At 35.0% G+C, this 17039-nt stretch overlaps 1 protein-coding gene across 2 annotated transcripts in view; it reads right to left on the bottom strand.

Moving 5' to 3' along the window:
- The window catches only part of nAChRalpha7 (nicotinic Acetylcholine Receptor alpha7), a 460381-nt gene that overhangs the window by 121089 nt on the left and 322253 nt on the right, over positions 1 to 17039 (bottom strand). Inside the window, exons 5-6 of one of the 2 annotated variants that reach the window (XM_073977639.1) lie at positions 12102 to 12177; positions 11429 to 11623 (exon numbers count right to left, since the gene is read on the bottom strand). In XM_073977639.1, coding sequence (XP_073833740.1) covers positions 11429 to 11623; positions 12102 to 12177 — 271 coding nt within the window. The remainder of the gene's footprint in view (positions 1 to 11428; positions 11624 to 12101; positions 12178 to 17039) is intronic. The other variant, XM_073977640.1, reaches the window with a different exon arrangement.

Genomic DNA, 17039 nt, shown 5'->3' with positions numbered 1-17039 from the left:
ATAGAATGTGGTGGCACATCCGCAGTTCTTGACGAATCTGTCTAAAATAATTTATATTGACGTATTTTTAATAGGGGGCCATTGAAATCGGATGCACCTTATAATCATATGCACATCGCGTAATTTTTGCCCACTTGAAGGTTTTTTGAATAGTAAGATGCAACTGATGGCACACTTTGGCCGTTGAATGAAACATGGGAAAATCCATGCATATTGATAGACATGGACTCCCTGTATCCGAAAAGCACATGCACCTCAACTGATTTAAACCAAATCGCGAAATATACGGTTTTTAACTTCTATGTTTTTTCTTTGATTGTAATTTCAATATTACTCTCTACTTCTTATTTATATTGCTTATCACAGAAAGCAAATATACTTTCACGATGACTAATTACTTTTCTCGTAGAAGTTTAAGTTAATCCTAAAGTATTTTAGGATTTGGATCGAAATTTAGCGAAATAATAGAATAACTCCCAACATTTATTTTTCAAATTTTTGGTATTTAACCAAAAATATATTTTTGAAATAATTTCCAAAAATAAGTTTCCGTTCTTTGTTCTTGCTGTAATATTCAAGTTATAAACGCGATCTTTATAATTTTCTCTCACATTTCTATGCGTTGTCTAGATTCTGTACGTATTTTTAAATTATTTTTTAGAGATTTTTTGGACTTTGATTTAGAATAAATAAAATTTATTCCAAGATTTCTTCAAAATTTTTTGATTTACCGCGAAAATAAAAATAAATTTAGCAACTATTTTAGCATCTACGGATAGATATCACATTCTGCTAATGATTCATATATACATGTTCTTATTACAACTCAATAGGAATTTTTAAATATTTTTTCTTTACAAGAGAGTAAAACCGCATATAACTTTTGAGTGCAGCATCCAATTTTGTGAACGCGAACAGATTTGAAACCACGATTTTTTTCTTAACCCATGTACCAAAAATGGCGGATGTGCTCGCCAAAAAAGTTTTTAATTTTTTTTTTCTATGTAATTGTAAAGGAAATTTGAAATTTACCATATACCCTTCATAGCCTAAAGGCTGAGGGTATAAAAATAGGCTTGGGGAAACAAAACAATCTCCAAACCAACACAAAATCCAACCAAATTAGAAGGTTAAAAAAATCAACATTTTTTTCTGAAAATTGGTAAAATGTTATATATAGATCTTATAGCGCTTTTCCTGGAAGACATGTACCGCCAACGTAAGTCAAATTTGGAAGAAGATTTCTTCTTGCCACTGTTGCCAATTATGTTAATGTACGTGGTCAGATAACAGGGTTATACGCTAATATATGCATAGAAACCCTATTCTAGGGCAGCTTTAGTCAGTGACCTACCATTTATAGTCTGGCACTAGATGGAGGCTGATTTTAATACTGAATAATCTTAAACCCATGACCTACTTTGGAAAATTATTCCCGAGGTGGGCACTGGTGGGCATCATGACTAAAACCTTAGGTCAAATTTAAGTATATGATCCAATTGGCATTACAAAATACACTAAGAAAATAGGCAGCTAACTAGAATTCCACAACACGCTAAAACAATATTTTTTAATGAGAATTAAGCTATTACCTCCTCCTGCAAAATTCACTATAATATTTTGGTATACGTATTAGTTTCGCAATATTTTGAATATATTTACCTGCACTTAAAATATAGGTTGTACTCACAACAAAAAAAAAAAAATAGTCAAATGTTCCGACTTTTGAAGCTATTCTTAAGAAGATCGAGATCGAATGAAACAAAAATATATTTAAAATATTTTAATATAATAAAATATTTTAATATATTTTTAAAAAGATCCATGTCATAGCTGTCAGAGTTGCCAGATGTTGTACCAAAATTTTGACATTAATTTTTTTTATTTTTGGCCAATGGGTGGATCCACTGTGCGATGGTCAAATTTTAAATTTTATGTACTGGTCATATTTTTTAATATCTGTCCACTCGTTCGAGTACCTCCCACACAAAATTTCAAAATATTTTTGCTGAAGCGTTGGTTATGGGCTGGATCGTTTGGAAATGTTTACCGAAGGTGGACTACATTGGATAACTTATTCCGGTTCTTCTATCACAAATAGTTAAAAATTTTCGCAGTTTTAGCGCTATTCAGGGATTGTTTTGAAAATTACATCGAAGATAGTCGTTGTGACTGCAATACTTTGCTGTTAGTTAGTAGCCACTTGCACCTCAAAATGGTCCACTATGTGTTCTGGACTTTGACATGTTAATGCCTAACAGGCTGATATTTTTTACAATTTGGTTCACCAAGGGCCCAGAAGTACTGTCTTCGGATTAATCACAGATTTTATGAATAACAACATTTTCTGTGGAGGACTATCTACGATCTAATCCCGGATTTTTTGGTATTATTTTGTAAAGTATATCAATTTTTACTGCTTTTGCAGTAAAAATTAGTGCATACTGCGTTTGCACTAGTCCTTTTGCCGGGTTAACGCTATGGAATTTACATTTGAAACCCAAACACACTGGCTAAATTCATTTATTTCTTCCGTAAGTCTTTACTGGGACAATCTACATCTTCACTGCTTGCTTTTCAAGCACCCAAACACATTCGTCCATCCATCCATCCATTCATTCATCTTATCCATCCTTTCGTAGTTTTTCTTTAAAGATAAATAAGCGTAATAATTTTCAATATTTACTTATAAACTCTGTATTTTGCGAGTTCTGGTCTGGTTGCTAAAAGCAAATAAAATGAGATTGGTTGGTGGGGCGGGCTCTCAACTTCGTGTGTAGCGAAGAACTCTGTTATTCTTTGAATGATTTGTCTGGGTCAAGGTTGTGGTGTACTGTGGTGATGATGATGATGGTGATGACGATACACTTGCCAGTTGCAGAGCTAGCTGTGTGCAATGCTACGGGTGATGGTCGTTGATATTTGATTTAAGTTTGTTGTTGATTTTTTTCCGTGCTCTCTCTCCGTTTTTTGAAAGCCATAACTATGCCATTTGCTTCCTTGATGTTGATTGCAAATAATTTTTGTGTTATTATTGATGTTTTTCCAACTTGTTTTTCTTATTTCTTTTTTTGGCTTCGCCAAGTACGAGGTCAATACAACAAACGGAAGGAAATCTGTGGTTTCCGGTCTTCCGAAGAAGAAAAATATATCGAAACAATTTTCTTTGCAAGAAGAAAGTTGTTACTAATTAGTCAATGAGCATGATTTATCAATTTTCGATTCTATTAAATGTGAGAGAGTTTCAAATTAGAGCCAATTATTTTCTTATAAATTCGTTAGTTGGCAATTTTTTGGAAGACATTGAAATAAGGCGAAATTATCGTAGGTTGTTTTTGGAACTTGCTGATTTGTTTCAGAGAAATTTGTAAGGGAAGTTCTTCAAAGGTGTGTTAAATTTGACACTTGACATTCACTCTAATTAGATCGCTTAATTAATTGATTTAAGGACTTTTCTTACTTTTTTAACTAACACAGATATAGCTGTGGATAAAAATTATTAAAAAATCGTTGAAAATTTATATTGTTATTTTACAGTTTTCCAATTTTCTGCTACATTTCTCTTAAGATTGAAAATCATTTTCTTTTAAGCCTTTTCATTCAATTAAAAGCAACATTTATCACACAATTTGTTTCTTCAAAGCTCAAATGCCCCTAGAATAGTTGTCTGTATTTTGTCCTTATATTTATGCCGTTTCAATATTGTAAAAAGTTTTTTCCATTATCATTTCTTTGCATTGTTGTTGCTACTTTTCGTTGATCCACTTACTAAAACAAATACTCAAACTGGGATTTATTTCAATTTATGTTTTTTTTTCTTATTTAATTTTGTTGCTACTCAACGTTATCCACCATCTTTAGTCTCTCAGATTTGATTATCTTTCATCTTTGTTTGGCAGTCAGTTGTCGCCACTGCCCTTCATGTGTCCGATGCTACAGGTTATCGCAAAATGAATAACTTTTGTTGGTGTGACCAAGTTTTTTTTTCTTTTCATGCAAATGCTTTTTCAGTTAATCCCAAACGCTAAGGAGATGTAATCAATCTTCTTGGAACGTGTCTTTTTAAGTTTTTTTGTATTATTTTTATTGGGATTATTTTGGTAGTGACTATAATCGTGGGGGCTTTTATGATGGTCTTGGAAATGTTTGTTACTACCATAGTCCGAATATTTTTTTAGAAATATTTTTTTCAAAGACTACTTTTCTTCGCGATTGTTGGGGGCGTAATTCAAAAATTATTGTGTTAGCAAAAATTTTAATTCCCGGCCACAGAGTTTTTTTAGGGCTTTTAAGTAGTTCTGTGCGAAAACAAAACTAAATCCCCTAAATAGAACGTTGCAAATTGGCTTTAAAATGAGAAAATCCATTAGATGTCCCCTACAGGGCCTGATGTGCTCTAAACAATGTCTTCGTATTGTATCCCTGCTACATTCAAGATGAAATAAAGGGATTAAGGACCGTGTCGGATTTATCTTAAATTATATGACCGATTTTTTTATCTTTCGGGTCCCTTATCTAGGGAAGCATGCATTTTGAGTAAAAATTTCGAGTCATCCATGGCAAGATCTTACATTACAAGCGCAACGGTTTGAACGTTTATAGAGAGAGGTACCAGAAGTCGTGGTTCCAAACAGTTCACCCCAAAATAACCGGATAAATACACATTTAAGGTGTGGGTGTAGGGTTATCTGTGATTTTCAGGACCCTTATTTTGGGTGGTATGGGTTTGCCGAATACAACCAGTAACGAAACGTTTAAAGTCAGGCGGGGGCGACTATATGATACCCTACACAACTGTGAATATATAAAATATATAGAATATAAAAAATCTGAACCTATCACTATCACTATTAAAATATCAATATAAAATGACCTTCGCCTTAATAAGGCAAAACAAAAAAATGATTTCAGCATGAGCCAGGCCGGGATTCGAACCTGGGTCTCCGACAACCAAGTGACACATTTGCCGGCGTCTTAGCGTTCTAAACCACCATCAACTTATCAAAGCTTCCGTTGACAAATATTGATGATCAAAAAAAAAATCTTCTGTATCAGACAGATACTAATAACGGTGGAAAAAAGCTGCCATAGTATTTGTAATAAAGAATTGAAAAATAGGGTTGCCATAAGTCGGACTATAGAAAAAGTTTGGAATTAAATTACTGGCAATAAAATAAAATAAATAATTCTAATATACAGTTTTCGAATGATTTGTGGTATAAATACTAGTTACCAAGCTTAGCATTCATCCACCCACTAAAAATGACATTTTAATATGCCTGATGATCGAATTTAACCACCCGTGAAACGTAGCATAATGGTTGAATGTGTGGGACTTCGGTGGATTCCTAATTTTTCAATGTACCTCTTAGGTCTAAACAGCTCAACTCGAAACAAAAACATAAAACGATTTCGATATAATCTGGCACATTTATTTTTAGACCCGATTAAAGACACACACTCCAAATTTCATAAAAGTCGAACGTATATAGCGTGTTTGGTACAGCAAATACGTGAAATCGAACGAAAATATGTATGGGAGCTATATCCAAATCTAAACCGATTTTCACCAAAAGCAACAGTGTTCTTTCTATGGCTAAAAAAATTACATTCCCCAATTTTGAGCTGAATCGGGCAAAAAATGTCCGTTGCGAACGGATGGGCATGCCTATAAGTAACTATGGGCCTATCTCGTTTCCCTTTGTATATTACATACAAATGCACAAAGACATTATAGTCTTTACCACGGTGTGGTGTAGGGTATAAAAACAATCTAGACAATATCTGTTACAGTTTCCGAGGAACAGCTATTTCTTTCTCCAGATATATTGTGCTTTTTTTTTTTTTTTTTTTTTTTTTTTTTTTGGTTTCCTTAGTTTCTATATGTCGATTCCCATATAGAAATTAATAACCGGTGCGGTGTTTTTCGTTGAGATTTTTTTGAGTAGTTTAGGAAATCGAACCCATGAATTCAGCGTACAGCGTAGTACCCATTCTTATGTACAACCTTTGGAAATCCCAAAGTGGAATTAATATATTGGGAAAACACACAAAACAAAATTGAAAAATTAAGAATGTACTCAACTGAATATGAATGTTCCATTTAATCATTAGAAATTTCAGAAAAATATAACTTAATAATAACAAGTAAAAAAGCGTTAAGTTCGGCCGGGCCGAACTTTTCATACCCTCCACCATAAAATATTCTGAACTAAAATGGAATAATTAGTTTTCATTCCTGTCCCCAACTTTAAGTGGGTACGTTAAAATGTCAGATAATGTACATAAAATGCTTTATTCGGGAGGCCCTTTTTTATGGTGCCTGTACCTAACTATGTATGCTGACAATTTTTGGTGGGCGAGAAATTGGGAGGCCACGTTATATAGGGGTTATAATAAAACATGGACCTATGTTGAAAGTTTTTGATGAGAGCCTTTAATGTCAAATAACTCCTAATTCGGTTAAAAATTTTAGCTAGAATCCTCAAAATACCGAAAATCGGTACATAACGTGGGAACTTCAAATGACATTAACAGCTAGTTCGGAGGTATGTGGGCTATACGAAAATATGAACTTAAATGAAAAATTTTTGTTGGCTTTTAAATTTCAAATTACAGAAAGTTCGTCCAAAAATAAAGCTAAGGTACGGAAAATCGGGAGGTTTGTTTTGGGGCTATACCAAAACATGGACCTACGTGGTTAAACATTTTAAGTAAAGTCCTCAAAGTACCGAAAATCGGGAAGTATCGTTATATTGGGGCTATGTTGAAAATGTAGCTAAAAACGGCAAAATACCGTAAATCGGGGTTAACGTTATATGGGGGCTATACCAAAACGTGGACCTATGTCCACAACTTTTTTTATATATGAGTTTATTGACACTTTAGAACGCTAAATGTCAAATTATAGCTAAATCGGTCAGAAAATGTAGCTAAAAACGGCAAAATACCGTAAATCGGGGGGTACCGTTATATGGGGGCTATACCAAAACGTGGACCTATGTCCACAACTTTTGTTATATAAGTTTATTGACACTTAAGAACCCTAAATGTCAAATTATAGCTAAATCGGCTATACCAAAACGTGGAACGATATAGCCCATCATCGAATTTTACCTGCCTGCAAACAAAAGACGCATTTTCCCAAAATTTCAGCGTTCTATCTCCATTTTTGTGGATGCTAGAGTGATTACCACAGACGGATGGACGGACAGACGTGCACAGATCGACTCAAAATTTTACGCTGATCAAGAATATATATACTTTATAGGGTCGCAAATGAGTATTTCAATGCGTTACAAACGGAAAAACAAACTTAATATACCCTCCATACTATGGTGGAGGGTATAAAAATTTAACTCTGTGGTGAGATGTGGTGGGCTATAAGGGATTTTATAAGGGTGACTATAAGAGATTTTTTGACATTTCGTATTTTTTTCTTGGGAAGTATGTATGGCAAAACGTTTAATCAGGATCACAAATATTAGGTAAAGAAGTTTAAGTACGATCCCGCCAACAGCCGTTAAATTGAAGTTAAAAATTTTTAAATTTTGTGGGCGATGTACTAGAATAAGTTGACCGATACAGTCCATCTTTTAAGAATAAAGTCTAAGTTTGGAAGAAATATTGCAATGTAAAAAGTTAAATCAAATCGAATGCACAAAGACATTATACCCCTTTCCACGGTGTGGTGTAGGGTAGAAAAACAAATTTAGTGTGGAACACTCTTGTCTATAAAGTTAACCTCAAAAATTACATTTTATGGCAGATTTTGGTCCAAATCTGAAACATATGAAATTATCAAAAAAAAAAAAAAAAAACCAAAATAAAAATTCTTGTTTAAATACCCCAGTTATTGCTGTAATTTTCTTAAAATCCGTTACGTCTACATATTTTGTTTATTCTGAAGTTTGCAAAATAATTGCAAGCAAATAATTTAACAACAAAGAAAAAAATATCAGTTTGCTTAGCCGACAGAGATATACCCTCAGCCTGTGTGGATTGAAATACGTTTTTCCCAAAAAAAAATTTGGTATTTAGGGGGTTTTTCAAAATTTTGGGCGTATGAACCGACAAAAGTATGGATAGGATTAAAGTTAAAAAATTTGCGGGGATAACGATAAATAGGGCTATTTTATCACACTAGCCTACGAAAAACATAATATCGCTGTAAACAGGGCCACTAGGAAAATCTCCGGTAAAAATGTCCAAAGATCCTCGAACAGATCCTTAACCACACAAAAATGTTGAACATTTGTGTGGGTGGTACCCAAGGGATTGGACAGATAGGGCCCAAACTTTCGGGCTGTTTTCTCAAGAAGTATGGACTTGCCCTTGAAAATCTTTTTTTTTTCGTAATTGAGGCAGTGAATACAAGTTGCTGCAAAAAAATCAAAGCGATTCGGGAGCAGGTCCTAAACTGAACTTTTCCGAAATTTTGTGTTGGTGGTGGAAGGAGTGGACCGATTGAGTCCATATTGGAACATCATCTAAGTCTGTTAGAAATTTCACGATGTGCAAAGTAGGGACCAATCGGTTAATTCCTTCAAGAGTTATCGTGCACACAAATTTTCAGGACAATTACGAACTTTTGTGGGGAAGATATCGGAAGGAGTGGACCGATATAACTCATCTTCGAACTTAAACTAAGTTTGGACAAAATATCACGAAATTTTGGATCGAATCGGTTCATTCGTTCGACAGTTATCGTGCGCTCCAGCCAGCCAGACAGACGGACGGACATGGCTAATCAATCAACTACGGTTATAAAAAATTATGGGTTTTTTTTACTAAAATTGATTCCGATATTTTGCTAGTAAATATTATATATAGTGATTTCATGTCTTCGGCTACTTATAATTAAATTTGATGTAGAATATTTTTTGCTTTGGCATTTTCTCTCTATAATGATGTTTTGTTAGAGGATCTGCCACCAATTTCAAGTGAGTTTTTATTTTTTCCCATTTCCACCGTTATTTTAGGCTTTTCAGTCTTATGTCAGACATATTTGTGGAATATATGAACTCGCTGCGACCCACCCTTATAGAAGATTTAAAAACTTTATAAACAAGTTAAAAAGTGTCAGTCGGCTTTGCCGACAGATATATACCCTCAGTCAATGTAAAGATAATCTTTCACCTACGGCCAGATCGAATGTATTTAATGTCTCTTCAGAATTTTATGGCCCTTTTTTGACGTTTGAACTTACCGACAAAAATGTGGATTAGGAATTAACTGCACTAAGACACAAATGTTGAACTTTTGTGGGGGAGGACCGATATGGGCCATTTTACAAGTTAAAGTAAATTTTGACGAAATATTAGGAGATCCAAAGCTTGAACCAAATTGGTTGCCCCATTCAAGTGATATCGTCCTAGCATTTTAGTGACATTTTTTTAAATATTGGGGAAATGTACCGAAAGTTGTGGACCGGTATTGCCCATTAAACTATGTTTGGAAATAATATGACGAAGACTAAATGTTGGACCAAATCGGTTGAACAGTTCGAGAGTTATAGTGCTCTTCGACCGACACATATGGTGACGAAAGGGTTTTTATACCTTTCGGGCTGTTTTCCAAAGAAATATCGACTTCCCCTGTAAAAAAAAACGTTTACCGTCGTAATGGAGGTAGCGAATGCAAATCGCTTCAACAAAAATCAAAGTGATTCGAGAGCAGGTCTCAAAATTAACTTATCCGAAATTTTGTGTGAGAGGTACCAGAAGGAGTAGACAAATATAGTCCTTATTCGAACCTGATCTATATCTGGTAGATATATTAGGATGTACAAAGTATGGATTACATCGTTCACTCCCTTCAAGAGTTATCGTGCGCACAATTTTTCCGAACATTTTTGAACTTTTGTGGGGGAGGTACCTGAAGGAGTGGACCGATATGGCTTATCTTCGAATTTAAACTATGTTTGGACAACATATTACGAAGGCCAAATTTTGGACCGAATGGGCAGATCTGTTCGAAAGTTATCTTGCGCTCCATCCACTACACACGGTGTTATAGGGGCTTTTTGCATCTTTCAGGCTATTTTCTCAGGAAGTATGGACTTGCCCCTGATGAAACTTGTACCATCGTATGGGGGGCAATGAATACAAGTTGTCGCAATAAAAATCAAAGCGATTCGAGAGCAGGTGCTATTCTGAACTTATCCAAAATTTTGTGTGAGAGGTACCCGAAGGAGTGGACGGATTGAGTCCATTTTGGAACCTCATCTAAGGTTAGTATAAATTTCACGATGTGCAAAGTATAGGTCAAATCGGCTACTTGCTTCAAGAGTTATCGTGCGCACAAATTTTCCGAACATTTTCGAACTTTTGTGGGGGAGGTACCGGAAGGAGTGGACCGATATAGCCCACCTTCGCAGTTAAACTAAGTTTGGACAAAATATTACGAAAGTCAAATTTTGGATCGAATCGGTTGATCCGTTCGACAGTTATCGTGCGCTCCAGCCAGACAGACAGACGGACGGACATTGCTCAATCGACTCCAAATTGCCTGAAACACATTTCGTCCAAAGATACTTGGGGTCTAAAACAATTATTTCGATGAGGCATAAATGCATGAGGGTATAAAAAGAATCAAGTTCTTTTCAAAACACAGAAGTTTGGTAGTAGTTCGAACGAATTTGAATTCGAATCGACTTAGTGAAACATGCCATATATCTGTGATCGTATACATAAAATACCTAGCAGTTCCATAAATTTAACTATTTTTACAAATATTTCTCAGGACTATAACATGTAAGCAATATAAATATTTTTAAAGGATATACGCCAAAAAGTATGCAATGGACATGTGTTTAATCTTTCAAATTTTCTATCGTTTTGATTTTTTTAAATATTTCCTCAGCAGTGATTATTAGAAATTTCTTCGTTCAACGTGGAATTCACATTCTCTCTTCCAGGTTTTCCTATCACTACCCACAACAATCAAATTTAAGTACTTCTTCTTATTCTTCTAAAGAAACTTTCTATTAATTTCCTTTATTTAACAAAGAGTTATTTTCTCAACTTTAGAAAACTCTACCAATCACTTCCTGCTCAAGTTTTACAGCATTTGCTGAACAAAGAAAACTAATTATGAACTCTGAGTGCGAGTTCGTCTTCTTCTGCTACGAGTATTCTATTTATTTTGAATGGTGGTGGTGTCCATTTCATCAACAGCGTCCAGTAAATTTCAAGTGTAACCTTGTACAACGTCTACCCTTCCTTTCTAAACAAAATCAGAGTTAAGGGGGTGTCAGTTTACCAATTTTCAAGTTTTTTCTTCTTCATCTTCTTCGTTGTGTTAAAGTCGTGTTTCTTAGTGTTTTGTGTGTGTGTTTGATGTTGTACTGTACGAGTTTCAAAATTTCTGTTGTTTTTTCGTTTTTTTTTATTATGTTCTACAGTTGTACAGTTAGTTCTAAACTTACCCAGCGATAGTTTTTCACCAGAATCTGGTGGCAGTGTAAAACCTAAGAGTGCCATAGAGGCGATCAGTACACAGGGCACAATTAAATTGAAAAAATAGTACAAAGTTTTACGTCGTATCAAAATGGCGAATGTTATGTCAATATAAGGTTCTGGGCAGCAATTATAGTAGATTTCATTTCGTTTACCGGGTACACCTATACCAGGCACCAGGAGAGTATTGTTCATATTTTTTTGTTTGTTTGTTTGTAATTTGCGAACGAGTGAGTTATAGTTCATATTCATATATTTGTAAATATATATTTAAATAGAGAGATAGAGAGAGAGACACACACAGAGATATTGCATATATATTTTGTAAGTTCATTTGGCGCCATGCGTTGTTGCAGTTGAGGGGGGTATTTTGTTCAGAGAGGGGTTCGGTTGCAAGTAGAATAAAAAAATAAACAAATTTTTATGTTTAATTTTAATTGTTGTTTGTTGTATTTTTTGTTGTTGTGTGTATATTTAGTAGTATAGTTGTTGTTATTGTTGTTTGGGTTGTCATTATTATTATAGTGTGTATGTTAGTAGAGTAATTGTTGTTGTTTTTGTACAAAAATAATAAAGATGTTGTTAATTAAGAAAACAATAACATGAACTGTAAATGGCAACGTTTTTCATTTGTCAACATACCCAAGAGATCCCATTCACCGTTGGTAATAAAACTTGAGATATCACCACCAGCTTCGTCTTGTAATTGTAAATCCAGCTGGAATAAACAGAAAACAGAAATAAGAAAAGATGTAAATTATTTGTTCGTTTGTTTATAACTTTTTTATTTAGTTGAATTTTCATGGGCAAATAATGCAAGCTTTTTATGAGTTAATGAAGATGAAATAAACAAGATAGCTGGCGTTTCGAGGGCTGGTAATATAATGAGACGAAGTATAAACATAAGACGATTTATTACACAATATTTTAAGATGTTCATCAGCCTCATAAGCGTGGATTATATAAAAATAGTTTTAGAAGGACCCACAGCCCCATAAGCGTCGCTTTTTGAAATCCTAAAAAAATATTTTTTCAATCCTTGAAAAAAATATTCTTTAAATACTTGAAAAAATATTCTTGAATACTCTGAAGAAAATATTTTTTATATCCTTGAAAAAATATTCTTTAAAACAGTCCACGTCCACCATGGTTCTTGAAAAAATATTCTGTAAAAAATCCACGTTGAAAAATGTCCTTTAAAATTTCAAGTTGTGCAGTAGATGGTTCTTGAAAGAATATTCTTAAAAAAATGCTCGTTAAAAATATTCTTTAAAAAATCAACTTTAAAAAATATTCTTTAAAAAATCCACGTAAACAAATATTTAAAAAAAAATCCACATAAAAAATATTCTTAAAAAAACCTTAAATAACATTCATTAGATAAATCCATGTTTAAAATATTCTTTAAAAAAATCCACGTTAAAAAATATTCTTTAAATTAAACATCACTTTAAAAATATTTTAAAGAAAATTCATGTTAAAAATATTCTTTAAAAAATCCTCTTTAAAAATTTTCTTTTAAAAATCCTCTTTAAAAATTTTCTTTTAAAATCCAAGTTAAAAAATATTCTATAAAAAATTCCACGTTAAAAACGTTCTTTAAAAATCCACGTTAAAAATGTTCTTTAAACATCCACGTTAAAAAATGTTCTTTAAAAAAATCCACGTTAAAAATATTCTTTAAAAAATCCATGTTAAAAAATATTCTTTAAAAAATCCACGTTAAAAAATGTTCTTTAAAAAAATGCACATTAAAAAATCTCTTTAAAAAATCCACGTTAAAAAATATTCTTAAAAAAATCCCAGGCTATCCTTTAAAGAAAATTCAATAACAATTCAATAACATTAGATAAATCCATGTTTAAAATATCCATTAAAAAATCCACGTTAAAAATTTTCTTTAAATTACTTACTTAGCTGGCCCATTACAGAAATTTGTTCACCGTGTACCGCCAAGCGGTCATCATCGCTCATTCTTATGATATGGCCTAGCCAACGCAATCGCTGCATCTCGATACGTTTAACAATATTGATGTCGTTGTATAGCAGATACAGCTCTTGGTTCATGGGACGTCGATATTCACCGTCAACGCAGATTGGTCCGTAGATCTTTCGAAGAATTTTTCTCTCAAACACACCAAGCACTGCAATGTCTGCTTGCGCAAGTTCCCAGGCTTCGGAGCCATACATCAGCACGGGTAGTATCAGTGTTTTGTAGAGCGTAATTTTTGTTTGACGAGATGTGGCTTTGTTTTTAAACTGCTTACTTAAACCAAAGTAGCATCTGTTGGCCAATACAATTCTTCTTTTTATTTCACAACTGATGTCGTTTGTTGTGTTTACGGAGGTGCCGAGGTAGACGAAGTCTTTTACTACCTCAATATTATAGGAACCAACTTCCACAGTCGGTCCGAGCTCAATGGACGCATTGCTCGTCGACACCATCAACTTGGTCTTTTCGCCGTTTACCGCCAGACCCACTTTAGCAGATTCTCCTTCGACCTTCATAAAGGTATCAGTTACTTCTTTTACTGATCGGCCTATGATGCCTATATCATCAGCATAAGCAAGTAACATGTGACTATTGGTGTAGATTGTGCCACTTCTTTTGACGTTTGCCTCTCGTATAACCTTTTCCAGAAGGATGTTAAAGAGATCACACGATAGCTGTCTCCTTGTCTGAAACCTCTTTTGGTATCAAACTCTTCGGAGAGGTTCTTTCCTATTTTAACTGAGGACCTCGTGTCAGTTAAAGTCATTTTGCAAAGCCGGATGAGCTTTGCGGGGATACCAAATTCAGACATGGCTTGGAATACCTTTGAACGCAGCGGGCTGTCGAAGGCTGCTTTATAATCGACAAAAAGGTGGTAGGTGTCGATCTGCATCTCTTGGGTCTTCTCCAGGATTTGCCGCAGGGTAAATATCTGGTCAATGGTGGACCTGCCAGGTCTAAAGCCGCATTGGTATGGTCCAATTATCTCGTTGACCATTGGCTTTAGTCGTTCGCACAATATCCCTGACACGATCTTGTAGGCAATATGGAGTAGACTTATGCCCCTATAGTTAGAGCATACAGTCTTATCTCCCTTCTTGTGGACGGGGCACTGGATACTCAGGTTCCAATCGTCGGGTACTCTTTCTTCCTGCCAGATGGTGCTAACTAGCTGATGAATACACCTTATCAGCGTGTCGCCTCCCGTTTTGAACAGCTCGGCTGGTAAGCCATCGGCTCCTGCTGCCTTATTATTCTTCAGCCGATTTATTGCTGTCTTTACCTCATCTTGGCTGGGCGGTATACATTCAATACCATCTTCTGGGATTGGGACTGTGGTATCTTCGTCGTCTTCGCTGCTATTGGATACCAACAGTTTTGAAAAATGTTCTTTCCATATCCTGAGTACACTATCTGTATCAGTTACCAAATTACCTTGCTGGTCTCTACAGGAGGATGTGCCTGTACCAAAGCCATCAGTTTGATGCTTGACTCTTTGGTTGAATTTTCGCACTTCATTCTGGCTCCTGTACATCTCGATTTTTTCACACTCCCGCTTTTCCATCTCTCTCTTTTTCCTGCGGAAAAGACGTTTCTCCTCTCTCCTTTTCTCCCGATATCTATCTCGTGCGCTACGCGTTGCTACTGATTGTAAAGTAGCTCTATATGCCGCATTTTTCTCTTCGGTAGCAGCACGACACTCATGGTCATACCATTGATTCCTTGGTGGAGGTCTCTAGTATCCAAGTACTGATTTTGCGGCTGCTTGCATGGAGTGGGCAATATTTTGCCATTGTGTTGTTATGTTATCGGGACAAGGAGTGCTCGCGTTAAGCAATTGGGCTAGTTGAGTGGAATATGCTGTGGTTATCTGTTGTGTTTGTAGCCTATCAATGTCCAACTTCCGCGTTGTGTCTGTTCGTGCTTTATTTGCAACGTTTAGACGGGTACGTACCTTTGCTGCAACAAGGTAGTGGTCCGAATCAATGTTTGCGTCTCGGAACGATCGTACATCCAACACTCTGGATGAATGTCTTCCATCTATTACAACGTGATCAATTTGATTACTTGTTCTTTGATCTGGAGACAGCCAGGTGCCCTTATGAATATCGAGATGATTACATCTGGTACTGCTAACTACCATGTTTTTTGCAGCTGCAAAGTCTATCAGCCTCATACCATTGTCAGATGTTTCACTGTGGAGACTGAATTTCCCGACTGTTGGGCCAATGATATTCTCCTCTCCAATTTTGGCATTAAAATCGCCTGGTATAATTTTAATGTCATGGGCAGGGCAACGGTCATAAGTTTCTTCTAGGCACTCGTAAAATATATTTTTGGTCTGTTCGTCCTTGCCTTCAGTGGGAGCATGAGCGCAAATAAAGCTGATGTTGAAGAATTTAGCTTTTATTCGAATTGCAGCAAGTCTTTCATTCACTGGGGTGAAGCTGGATACCAGATGTTTTAGTCTCCGACTAACTACGAATCCACAACCAAACTCATGCTTTACGTCATGGCACCTTTAGGTGCTGTTGTGACGCCTTTCCCAATCCATCGTATTTCCTGTATGACAGTAATATCGGTCTTGTACTTTTCAAGAACGTCTGCCAATGCGAAGACTGCACCTTCTCTATAAAGAGTGCGAACATTCCAGGTGCAGATTCGCAGATCATGGTCCTTAAAACGTTTTCGGGGGTCGTCAACTTTAGAGGGGTTTGTTTTTTTTCTTTTAGCTCACTGCCTTTAACGGGTGTTAAAGGCAGTTCCCCAGGTGACACCACGGGGAGGTCAGTGTCCACTTGGGATGAAAGAGGGACCAAGATAAATCCTGGGCTTTGCCATGTTAAAACCGGTCAGGACCGTTGCTTGGTATCTTCCATCCCCTACGTCCTAAAAATATCCACTTTAAAAATATTCTTAAAATCATCCACCTTAAAAATTATTCTTTAAAAAATGCACTTAAAAAGTCCATGTTAAAAATATTCCTTAAAAAATTCGCGTTAAAACACAACCCACGTTTAGAAATATTGTTTAAAAAAATCAAGTTATTTTTTTTTTTAAATCCACGTTAAAAAATATTCTTTAAAAAATCAACGTGAAAATAATTTTAAAAAGTGAGTGTTTTTGAATTTTACGTAATTATCATATTTGTGTCCTTAACTTATGAATCATTTAATCATTTTTGTTTTTTCCCTCATTCATTACGATATACAAATAATGAGTTGTTATCGGTGTGAATCTCTTCTGAAATTGTTTGTCTATTATGTATGATAAACTTATTATTTTTCAAATAATTCAGCATGATGTGAAAAATTCTCCACTTACTACAATCCCAGCATAACGCTAGGATTGTTTAACTCAATAAATAAAAAACTCTCAAAGTGATTATTTCTCTTGAACATTATACAGCTATTTATAAGCAGGTCACATACTAGTCTTTTTCGGAATATTATATAATTTTTCTGTTTACTTACAAAAGCATGTGTCTATTTATAAATGACTTAATTAAAAATATCCTTTGTAACATTCTTCATGTGTATGTTTGTGAATTCTTCTATTTATTTGATGTAAACAGTGGCGTAGTTACG

The sequence above is a fragment of the Musca autumnalis genome, unplaced genomic scaffold (assembly GCF_047663935.1).
Source record: "Musca autumnalis isolate F117 unplaced genomic scaffold, ASM4766393v1 scaffold_3, whole genome shotgun sequence".
Taxonomy (NCBI): domain Eukaryota; kingdom Metazoa; phylum Arthropoda; class Insecta; order Diptera; family Muscidae; genus Musca; species Musca autumnalis.
This window is presented reverse-complemented; position numbering and strand designations above follow the sequence as displayed.